Raw genomic sequence first — 12,336 nt, 5'->3', positions numbered from 1 at the left:
TGTAGTTTTCAGTCTGACCTGTGGGTGTAGTTTTTGGTCTTACCTGTGGGTGTAGTTTTCCGTCTTACCTGTGGGTGTAGTTTTCAGTCTGAGCTGTGGGTGTAGTTTTCGGTCTTGCCTGTGGGTGTAGTTTTGGTCTGACCTGTGGGTGTAATTTTCAGTCTGACCTGTGGGTGTAGTTTTCGGTCTTACCTGTGGGTGTAGTTTTCAGTCTGAGTTGTGGGTGTAGTTTTCGGTCTTGCCTGTGGGTGTAGTTTCGGTCTGACCTGTGGGTGTAGTTTCTGGTCTGACCTGTGGGTGTAGTTTTCGGTCTTACCTGTGGGTGTAGTTTTCAGTCTTACCTGTGGGTGTAGTTTTCAGTCTGACCTGTGGGTGTAGTTTTCAGTCTGACCTGTGCGTGTAGTTTTCGGTCTTGCCTGTGGGTGTAGTTTCGGTCTGACCTGTGGGTGTAGTTTTTGGTCTGACCTGTGGGTGTAGTTTTCAGTCTGACCTGTGGGTGTAGTTTTTGGTCTGACCTGTGGGTGTAGTTTTCAGTCTGACCTGTGGGTGTAGTTTTCGGTCTTACCTGTGGGTGTAGTTTTCGGTCTGACCTGCGGGTGTAGTTTTCGGTCTGACCTGCGGGTGTAGTTTTCAGTCTGACCTGCGGGTGTAGTTTTCGGTCTTACCTGTGGGTGTAGTTTTTGGTCTGAGCTGTGGGTGTAGTTTTCAGTCTGACCAGCAGGTGTCCATGTTTCTGATGTGAAACCTGATTCCAGGCACAGTGATACAGACATTTTGAAAGGGGGCGGGGTCTCCACACAGTGACTCCGCCCTACCTGTGGTTGTAAATCAGTGGTTCTATTGTTGCAGACCTGGTGTCCTCCTCTTCTATTTTCCTGGTGTCCTCCTTTTGCTCCCTGGTGTCCTCCTCTGCCTCCTCCCTATTGTCCTCCTCATCCTCCCTGGTGTCCTCCTCTTCCTCAGGACTGCTGTCTTTCTTAATCTGGTCTTACTGGAGTCTTTAGAGTAAAAGCTGTGACGTGATTGGACAGATTAACTGGGTCATTAAGACTCTCTGCTGTGATTGGCTGAACTGATGGAGGTGGAGTCAGACCTGTTCATGCAGGAGTTTCTGTTGTAGGTGAATGAAAGATCTGGATTTCAGGAAGTCTGGATGTTAGAGCCAGTTTTCTATGGAGGTGCAGTTCCCGCCACCATCCCATCGTCCTGCCCGGTTCTCCTCATGTGGTCTGGTCAAGGCAGGACTTCTGTTTTGTAAACCTAAACTTGGTTTTTATTATGTAAATGTACACACCGACAATGTAAAAGTCTTTCCTTCGATGGAATATTGCAGTTCCGGGCCGCCATACCCGTCCCATCAGACCTAGCTCTAGACCTGGAAGACACCTCTGTGTCCCACCAGACCTAGCTCTAGATCTAGGAGACCTTCTGTTAGATAACTATAACTTTTCATGACTTCGGCCATCAACAGCTCACAAAGCATCAGTGAAACATAAAAACTTTTATACCAGTCTAAGACCTCCTGAAGGGAGACTCAGGTCAGTGGAACGTCAGCAGGAAATCCAGTCCATGAGGATCCCATCTCACAGGTGTCAGGACTGGAAAGTCCAACAGAGTCCGGAACAGGACCAGCAGAGCCCAGATCCCAGCGGGTCCAACAGAGTCCGGAGCATGACCAGCAGAGTTCGGGTCTCAGCAGGAACAGCAGAGCCCAAATCTTAGCAGATCTAGGCTGATTGGTGGTCTGGATGGGGGCCAACAAGCACAGCATAACACAGGGAGGGAAAAGAAGCAAATGCAGACCAGTCCGCCCATCCCTACTGACTGTAAAAAGTAGTTCCAGGGCGATGTTCGGCACGGTGTAAAAAGTAGTTCCAGGGCGATGTTCGGCACGGTGTAAAAAGTAGTTCCAGGGCGATGTTCGGCACGGTGTAAAAAGTAGTTCCAGGGCGATGTTCGGCACGGTGTAAAAAGTAGTTCCAGGGCGATGTTCGGCACGGTGTAAAAAGTAGTTCCAGGGTGATGTTAGGCACGGTTTAAAAAGTAGTTCCAGGGCGATGTTCGGCACGGTGTAAAAAGTAGTTCCAGGGCGATGTTCGGCACGGTGTAAAAAGTAGTTCCAGGGTGATGTTAGGCACGGTTTAAAAAGTAGTTCCAGGGCGATGTTCGGCACGGTGTAAAAAGTAGTTCCAGGGCGATGTTCAGAAAGGAGGGATTCCGAAGGTCTCTGGCTGTTTGGAGCACACAAAGGTGACCTGGCTGTGCTGTGGGTGGACCTTGCGAACGTCTATGGATTAATGCCACATAAACTTGTTGAAGAGGCACTGAATCATCATCACATCCCAAAGAAGTTCAGAGACCTCATCCTGGACTACTATGCCAACTTCATCCTGAGAGTCTCTTCATGAGCAACAACTTCTGACTGGCACAAACTTGAAAAAGGGATTATCACCGGTTGTGCGATCTCAGTCATACTCTTTGCCCTCGCCATGAACATGCTGGTGAAGTCTGCAGAAGTCCAGTGCAGGGGGTCCTTCACCAAGTCTGGAGTCTGACAGCCACCTATTCGAGCCTTCATGGACGACCTGGCAGTGACAACCTATCTGTTCCGGGCTGCAGGTGGATCCTAAGTGGACTTGAAGAGTTGATCTCCTGGGCTCGTATGAGGTTCAAACCAGGTAAATTGAGGTCACTTGTGCTGAAGAAAGGGAAGGTGACAGGTAAGTTCTGCTTCTCACTCGGTACCACCAAGATACCATTACTCACAGAGGAACCGGTGAAGAGCCTGGGAAAGGTGTTCAACTGCAGCCTCCACACAAGCAACCAAACAAGAGCTGGAGACCTGGCTAGCTGTGGTGGAGAAGTCTGGCCTCCCTGGCAAGTTCAAAGCCTGGATTTACCAGCAGGATATCCTTCCATGGCTCCTTTGGCCCCTCTTGATCTACGAAGTCCTGGTTTCAACAGTGGAAGGCTTTGAGATGAGGGTCAGCAGGTTTCTCCACAGATGGCTGGGGTTGCCACGAAGCCTGAGCAGCATCGCCCTGTACGGGCACACCAACAAGCTGAAGCTCCCTAGCAGCAGCCTGAGCAGGGAGTTCATGGTCACTCAGTCGAGTTAGCTGCTTCAATACCGGGAGTCCAGTGAGTCCAAAGGTTGTCCAGGCTGGGATCGAGGATAGGATGGGACGTAAGTGGAGAGCTTCCGAGGCTGTGGGTGTTGCAGAGTTGAGATACCGAAGAGGGTTCTGGTGGGTACAGTAGCACAGGGAAGAGCGGGTTTAGGCAGTGGTAGAACACTTCGCTATGGTAGGGCACAGGGGAAATGGTCACTGATCCTTGAGGAGGTGCGAGCTGGAGTAGAGGAGAAGCGGGTCAGCCAGATGGTGGGAATGAGGCAGCAGGGAGCCTGGACGAGATGGGAGCAAGTTGTGGAGCTCAAGGTCACATGGACAGAGCTGTGGAGAGCTGAACCCCATCGCATAAAATTCTTGATCCAAGCAGTCTACGATGTGCGGCCTAGTCCATCTAATATCTTTACCTGGGGGAAGGTGGAGACACCAGCTTGCCTCCTCTGCCAGAAAAGAGGAACCCTGGAGCACATTCTTAGCTGGTGTCCAAGAGTCCTGGGTGAAGGGAGCTACCGCTGCAAACATGACCAAGTCCTGAAGGCTGTACCGGGTGCTCTCTGCAGTGTAATCAGCCACAGCAAGAGCCTTCGCTCAGTGAGGAACACCATCGCTTTCATCAGAGCTGGGGAGAAGCCTGCAGTGGCTTCCCAAAATACCTCCCCTGGTCTGTTGGCGACAGCGCGTGATTGGGAGCTGAAAGTTGATCTGGGGAAGCAGCTGACATTCCCTAGAAGTGGTCACCAAGACAACGCCAAGGCCAGACATTGTCCTCACCTCAGCAGCAACCAAGCAGGTGATTTTCCTGGAGCTCACTGTGCCATGGGAGGACCGGATGGAGGAGGCTCATGAGAAAAAGAGGGCAAAATACTCAGAGCTAGTGGAGGAGTGCCAGAACAATGGTTGGCAGGCACAATGCCAATCCATTGAAGTGGGATGCCGAGGATTTGACAATCCCTCTGCAGGGCCTACAAGATGCTGGGCTTAACAGGAGTCAGTCAGTGAAGGGCTGTTAAGTTGTCCACCGACGCAGCATTAGTGGCATCAAGGTGGTTGTGGATCAAGAGGGGAGAGGCGTGGCAAGTAGGGTAGCGCTACCTGGACGCAAGCTATGGCTTGTTGAACCCTGGCTGGGTCACCTGGAGGAAGGGGTCTGATTGTTGAAAGACCCAAAATCCCCCTTTGATACCAGGTTACATCCCTGATGATGTGTCCAGGGGCACCTCATGGTGCATCTAAGAGCGGCACGGTATAAAACGTAGTTCCAGGTGATGTTTTGCCACTTTTAACCTGCATTTGTGGGTTTCAGGGTGAACTGTGTTCACAGACAGTGGTTTCTGGAAGTCTTCCTGAGTCCATGCAGTGGTTTCCAGTAGAGAATCATGTCTGCTGTTAATGCAGAAGACCACCAGCATCCAGCCTTGTCCCCAGTACACAGAGACTCCTCCTGATTCTCTGTCCATCTTTCCATCTAAGAGACTCTGCCTCTCTGAAATGCTCCTTTTACACCAGTCATGTTACTGACCTGTTCCTAGGTTACTAGGTAGCCTTTTGTTGCTCCTGTTCCAACTTTTCCAGACGTGTTGCTGCATCAGATTCCCTATCAGCTCATATTTTCATCTAATGGTGAAACGTCTCAGTTTCATCCTCTAATGTGTTGTTTACCTTCTACTGGGGATAAAATGTGACTTTATTCTGCTTTTATTTACATTTTACATAGACCCAACGTTTCCTTTTTACATCAGTAGAAAGAGCAGGTTGAAGTTTCCAGACATGGAAACACGGGAACGTTAAAGCTGACAGTAATTTCAGCCACCAGGATGCGGACCGGCCGGGCTCCAGGTCAGAGGTCAGAGGTTAAACCTGACGCTGACCTGCACCCCGACCTGCAACACCATTGGTCTGATGTCTGCTGGGCGACACGCGCGCAGACCGGCTGATGTGTGTGTCTGTTTCTGTGTGTGCGCAGACATCCAGGAGTTTTACGAGCTGACAGTGTGTGAGAACCAGACGGCGAGCCGACCACACACACCTGGACAGGTACCAACACACACTGCAACACCCGTCTCTGCTACCTAGCAACAGCTGCAGCAGCTTTACCAGGGCAACAGCTGCATATCACTATAGCAACAGGAGCCCAGCCCCCACCTCCTCCTCGCCTTTCTCTCTCTCTCTTTCTCAATGCGTCTCTATATCTCTCAACCTCCTCCTGCCTCTCCGTGCCCCCCCACAAAACACAACAGTCCTCCTCTTCATCGCTCTCCTCCTCCTCCTCCTCTCTCCCTCTCCGGCTCGCTCGCTCGGTGCCGACAGACGGAGGGACAGCAGAGGCGAGAAAGCGGGTGAGCGAGCATCGACAGACAGACGGCTGAGGAGAGAGAGAGAGAGAGCGAGAGAGAGAGAGAGAGGGCAACAAAGAGAAACCGAGCATGAGTGTGTGAGCGTGAAAATGTGTGTGCGTGAGTGTGTGTGAGTGTGTGTGGGGGGGGGGATATGGACTGCCTCTGCATTGTCACTACCAAGGTAAGACCGCCCGCATGCATCTGCCAAAATACGTTCACTCACACACACACACACACACACTCACACACACACACACACACACACACACATACACACACACATACAACATATTACGTGTGTGTGTGTGTACACGTGTGTCCCCACAAATCATCAGAACCAGTTTTTCCGTGTGTGTGTGTGTGTGTTCTGCTTCCGTCACATTTTCATTCACCATCCGCCACTCTGCCTTCACGTGTGTGTGTTAGCATAGCAACATTAGCATGCACGCTAGCTCAGGCTAGCTAGCTGTTAGCGGAACCACAGCCATGTGGGAACAGCATGACACATGCAGGGAAGCAGACATGACGGCGCTCTGAGACATTTTCCTCCAGCAGATGCTGGATTAGCTGCAGACGTGCAACAGGCTGACGTTAAATCTCCGTCACTCGGTGTGTTGCGTTCAGTGGAGCAGCTGCTCGTCAGGTTCGTTAACGAGGAGCAGAGTTTCTCTCAACATATGGAGGGAAATCTTAGCGAGTTGTTGTAGATCGACATCAGATCCATGACAGCTGTGGACCAGGTCTTCTTATACTTAGTCTCAGTTAGTTATAAAAATAACGTCAAACTATCGTCGTTTATGAATCATAAAGTCCTAAAAGTTGTTAGCTTAGATTGTAAGTTTCATTTATGTCCTCCCCTTGTCACCGATGTTGGCGCCACGTACAGGATCCTTTTCTGTAGGTTTGCGATGGTTCAGATTAATACTGTTGAACAGTTTATATTAAACTAAATCTGGATGTTTTTCCTAAAGCTAACCAGTTGTTGCCTAAAGCTAAACAACTCATTTCATGTTGAAGCCAAACAGCCGGTAGAAATTCTGAACCATTGTCAGTCCTGTATTTAACAGTTTACGTAGCATACTCGGTGAGCTCTGGTTTGTTTTTTGCTGCAGCTCTACATGTTTTTATTAAATATGACTCGTCAGAAGTTTGTCCTTCCACTGAGCCGAGTTTAAGTTTACAATGAGCCTGGTCCACCACTCCAGAAACATCTGATCCCGTTTCTAATGCTGAGAGATGCTGATAAAAGCCTTTAGCATCTGTTTCTAATTTACAAGAAATAAATGGTGAATTCGTACTTAAGAGGCAGATTATTAAAATCCTGACTGCGATCATTTCCTAATCCTAACCGAGTGTGATGCCTAAAGTGACCTGGGGTCTCATTTATAACCGTTGCGTACGCACAAAATGGGGCCTGAAACTGGCGTACGCCTCTTTTCACGCAAAGGTTGTGATTTATAAAAAACAAACTTGACGTGAAAATGTGCGGTCTTTCACGGCAGCTCTGACCCATGCGTACGCTGGTTTTGGAGGCTGGGGGAATTGGCGACACAGATGGAGAGGTGGGGAATTAACAACACACTGCATCCAGAGTCCTCTTGTGGCAGCGTGGGGTCCTGTCACCATGTCTCCAATTAATTTTGCGCTCTGGCTGTATGACCGCAGATGTGATTTCGGCTCACTGGTCAGCGTGCATGACTTCAACCCGGCAAGAGTTCATAACCCGTCTCCGCTGTCTATGCGTCCTGCTACACTCTTCCACATCTAATTTCCCTAAATATCAAATATTAATAGATAGAGAATAGATATACTTTAAAGTATAAGAAGGATTCATAACAGCAGTGTTATATGCTGCACAGGTGAGCTATAACCACACAGCCTAAGGACCTTCCAAATAAATAAAAAGCTAAGAAAAATAAATCTCCTATCAACATATAATCAATTTGCCCACCAACGCATTCTCCTCCCCAGTGATCACCAAGGCTCTGTCCCGCTCACAGAGTTAACTGAGGTAACTATGTGTTGCCACTCACGACACTTACTCTTATTTGTCACGCCACTACTGTGGCTACCAAACAAAATAATTTTTCGACTCTCCACCTCACTCACTAATGCATCGATTTCTGCCTCTGTGAAGTTGCGTTTTTTGGTTCGCTTCCCTGCGGTTGCCGTTGTTCATGGATCACAACATGGATCAGCTGGCTCATTTTAATACACGCTGAGCTACTTTGCATTGACCATTTATGGTGGAAAGTGGGTGTGTAGTGGGCGGAACATGAGCCAAATTCACCTGCGCAAACTTCAAGGACGAGTGTGATTTATAAAGGGGAAATTGCTTGCACCTGTGCGTACGCACGGTTTTATAAATCAGAATATTTTATGGCGTACGCCAACTTCCGGTTTTGGGCGTAAGTACACTTTTAGTAAGAATCCTACGCACAGTTTTATAAATGAGACCCCTGGTCTGTGAGAGAAGCCAAAAAGTAAATGAATAAAACAAGGAAAGAGCAGAAATCGTTCCTGAATGGAAGTCTTTAGTTTCATCTTGGACAGTTTTTCTTTTTACCTCAACTTGTTCAGTAGTATAAACTTTGTACTAATAGCTGTAATATGATATTTGTTGGTTTTTTTTTCCAGTGATCTGATGCTAAAAACATGTTTTTACTGACAGTATAGAGCTATCTGATAACTAGAAAGGTCTGGATCATCACACCAAGTCAGCTCTGTCATTGTATGGCATGAACCACTGATGGACACCACCCTACTTATACCCCACCACCCAGCTTTCTTCAGATAAAACATGTAAAATGTGCTGACCTGATGCAGAGCGGTGGGAACTAACAGTGTCTGGGAATGAGACTCACTCAGGATGCAAACTTCATCATCACTTATTTAAAAGTGTTGATTGGTTCAGAGGAGCTGCAGCAGAAATCTGATTTCTCAGGTTTTAGGACTTTACAGCCTGATTATACTTTTACCTGCTGAGTGCTGGAAGCTCAGCAGCTCTGGTTTGTAGAGATGTGATTCTCGCTTTGATCAATAGTTCGTGAACCAGTTGTTCTGGTGTGATAATGGCTGGAAGTTTACATACGAGCAACATACTCGAACTGATGGAACACAACATTAGAAACACTGCCTGCTGAGTTTCATTATATAATCTGGCTACCTGCTCTGCCCTGGATACATAAACTCCTACGTCTCAGACTGGCTGGTTCCACAGGAAACTCTGGGACAGCTCTGATCCATCCTACAGCCTCCAGGACCCATAATGGCCACAATGAGACTAAAAGTGTATTTAAGGTTGAAACAAATTATTTAATGATCACAAATAAGAAGATGAACAATGACGTCTGTGTTCATCAAAAATTGTTAGCATGTTGGTGACATGATGTTAACATTTTGTTAGCATGGTGTTAGCATGTCTTAACGTGATGTTAGCATGTCTGAACATTATGTTAACATGATGTTAGCATGGTGTTAACAGGATGTTAACATGATGTTAGCATGGTGTTAGCATGTCTTAATATTATGTTAGCATGATGTTAGCATGGTGTTTGCATGGTGTTAACATTATGTTAACATGATGTTAGCATGGTTTTAGCATGTCTTAACGTGATGTTAGCATGGTGTTAGCATGGTGTTTGCATGGTGTTAACATTATGTTAGCATGGTGTTAGCATGGTGTTAACATTATGTTAGCATGATGTTAGCATGGTGTTAGCATGGTGTTTGCATGGTGTTAACATTATGTTAGCATGGTGTTAGCATGGTGTTAACATTATGTTAGCATGATGTTAGCATGGTGTTAGCATGGTGTCACATCCTGTTTGACTTCTTGCTTGTGTTGTTGTTCCTCTCAGATGTAAGACACTTTGGATAAAATGCTAAATGGCTGTAGAATAAAATAGAATAGAATAGAATAGAATAGAACAGAACAGAATAGAATAGAATAGAATAAAATAGAACAGAACAGAACAGAATGTTTGCATGGTGTTAGCATGGTGTTAGCATGGTGTTTTCCTCTGTAGGACAGGGTAAAACCTTTCTCCCTTATTTAATTGTACTTTGCTCAGGCATAGGGACACATTTCTGACTCTAAGAATCTATTTTCTGAGGTCCCTAAAGCCCTGTTTCCACTGAGTCGTTCGGGTCGGGCCGGGACGGGCCGGTACACTATTTTGTGTGTTTCCATTATAAAAGGGGTCCATACAACCGAATCATACTGCACCATTTATGGACCCCCTGCAGTTGTAGGTTCATAGGAAAATGCTATGGTACATTAGGGGCACACCGGGGGCTTAGGTGTCCGTAGATGTCCTTACCTGCCCCTACCTGACCCTACCTGACCCTACCTGTCCCTGCCTGTCCCTACCTGTCTCTACCTGCCCCTACCTGACCCTACCTGTCCCTACCTGACCCTACCTGTCCATAGACACCAACAAGGGGATTGTTTTCCTGAAGGTCCAGCCAGTGATGGAGTTAATGATTAAACCAGCTTCTATTCCTGTGTTATTGTTCTTGGTGGGATTTATTTCTGGTTATTCAGTCCCGCTCTGGCAAGACGTTTGTTTTCCAGTATCTTCCATTACGGTGATGATATTGTTCTATTTTCTGCTCACTCAGAGAGATGGATATGCTGGACCAGAAATAGCTTCTTCTATCTTTAGCTGCATCACTTCTGCTAATGGACACACACCAAAACACACACACATTTCCTCTTGTGACACTGGCCTCACATCAAGCTGGACTGGAAACCAGTGATGAGGAGACACCAGTCCCACCCAGAACCAGCTCAGACCAGACTTGTGGGACCAATAGGATGGGCCACGTTCTGCAGTTTTACCTTAGACTTTCCCAGTTTCGCACCAGTAAAAACTGTTTTAATGTCAGGTGAAAGTGGTTTTATTGATCTTTCAGCACAGCCTTAAGATTCAGTTTTGATCCATAACTATCAGAGTTTCCTAGTTTCATTTAATTCAAGTCCAGTTTCAGGTCAGCTCATATTTGATCCGACCATCTTCTCCCTGGTTGGCATTCAGATTAATTACTGTTTGTCATGATTGTGTTCTTAAATTGGGTTTATTGTTTGTCAGCATGTCCCAGCTGTTCCCAGCCTGCAGGTACACCTGAGAATAATTTAGCTGATGCTTTATCCAAAGCGACTTACAACGGGTTAGGCAGTAGAGTTATGGGTCTTACCTAAGGACCCACGTGGAAGAAACCTGAATATTGTTCCCTTGGAGGCAGACGGAATGAGTAAAGTAATTCTAGGAATGAGTAAACTGGTCTTAGTAATGACTAATGTAGTCCTAGGAATAGTAGTCCTTGGAATAAGCAAACTAGTTTTAGGAATGACTAAACTAGTCCTAGGAATAACTAATGTAGTCCTAGGAATGACTAAACCAGTCATAGGAATGTATACAATAAACCTAGGATTGAATAGGAAGTCCTGGGAATTAGTAGTCATAGGAATGAATAATCTTATCCTGGTAAAGTTGTCCCAGGAATGCGTAAAGTAATCCTAGGAAAGAGAAAAGTATTCATAGGAATGATTAAACTGGTACTAAAAATGATGAATGACTAAAATAATCATAGGAAAGACTAAAGTAGTCCTAGCAATAAGTAAAGTAGTAATAGGAATGACTAAACTAATTCTAAGAATTAATAAACTAGTCCTAGGAATGACTAAAGTAGTCATAGGAATGACTAAGCTAGACCAAGGAATGAGTAGAGTAGTCCTAGAAATGAGTGAAGTAATCCTAAGATTGCATAAACTAGTCCTAGGAATGACTAAACTATTCCTATGAATTGGTAAAGTACTCCTAGGATTGAGTAAACTAGTCCTAGGAATAACTAAAGTAATCATTGGAATGCCTAAACTAGTCACTGGAATGAGTAACATACTCCTAGGAATGACTAAACTAGTCCTAGAAATGAGTACTCCTTGGAATGACTAAACCAGTCCTTGGAATGACTAAACAAGTCTTAGAAATGAGTACTCCTTGAAATGACTAAACAAGTCCTAGGAATACCTGAACTAGTCCGAGGAATGAGTAAAGTAATCCTTGGAATGACTAAACTAGTCATAGAAATTAGTAAATTAGTACTAGGTATGACTGAACTAGCCCTACAAATGAATAAAGTAATCGTAGAAATTAATAAAGTATTCCTAGGATTACATAGTCCTAGGAATAGGTAAAGTAATGCTAGGAATAAGATTAGTCCTGGGAATTACCAAAATAGTTAAAGGAATGAGGAAGTATTCCTAGGAATGAGTAAACTAGTTGTAGTAATAACTAAACTAATCCATGAGAATGGAATGAGTAAAGTAATCCTACAAATTGGTAAAGTAATCCCATGAATGACTAAACATGTCCTAGGAGTAACTAAAGTAGTCATTGGAATAAGTAAACTAGTCTTAAAATGTCCAAACCAGTCCTATGAATGAATACAGTAATCCTAGGAATGAGTAAAGTAATCCTAGGAGTAGTGTTAATTTCATTAATGAAAACTAAACGAAAATATTTTCGTCAACCCCCATAATAAACAATAACTGGGACTAAATCAGAAAATCAGAAAATGTAGTTCACTAAATAAAAACTGGAATAAAATCTATGGACATTTTAGTTCACAAAGACGACACAAAAATGATATTTTTATACGATATGATTTAGTCAAATCCTGTTTCCTCCTCCTCCTCCTCCTCCTCCTCCTTGGCTCTTCCGCCACTCACACAATGGCAGTGTCTGAATGTCCACCAATGGGACCATCGATGCTCACTACTTTTCAAGATGCATTGTGGGTAATTTTGAGTACCCTACTTTTCTCTCTCTAGACATTCGGACACACCAACAAAATGGCGTGACCCC

General features: G+C 45.6%; 1 protein-coding gene across 2 annotated transcripts in view; it reads left to right on the top strand.

The window, feature by feature from the left end:
* The window catches only part of dlg4b (discs, large homolog 4b (Drosophila)), an 83,428-nt gene that overhangs the window by 20,832 nt on the left and 50,260 nt on the right, over nucleotides 1–12,336 (top strand). Inside the window, exon 3 of one of the 2 annotated variants that reach the window (XM_041984592.1) lies at nucleotides 5,095–5,165. In XM_041984592.1, the coding sequence (XP_041840526.1) occupies nucleotides 5,095–5,165 (71 nt within the window). Of the gene's footprint in view, nucleotides 1–5,094; nucleotides 5,166–5,401; nucleotides 5,649–12,336 lie in introns of those variants that run through there. The other variant, XM_041984593.1, reaches the window with a different exon arrangement.

Source organism: Melanotaenia boesemani, chromosome 5, assembly GCF_017639745.1.
Source record: "Melanotaenia boesemani isolate fMelBoe1 chromosome 5, fMelBoe1.pri, whole genome shotgun sequence".
NCBI classification, from domain to species: domain Eukaryota; kingdom Metazoa; phylum Chordata; class Actinopteri; order Atheriniformes; family Melanotaeniidae; genus Melanotaenia; species Melanotaenia boesemani.
The sequence above is the reverse complement of the archived record's forward strand: the minus strand, read 5'-3'. Positions and strand labels throughout refer to the sequence as shown.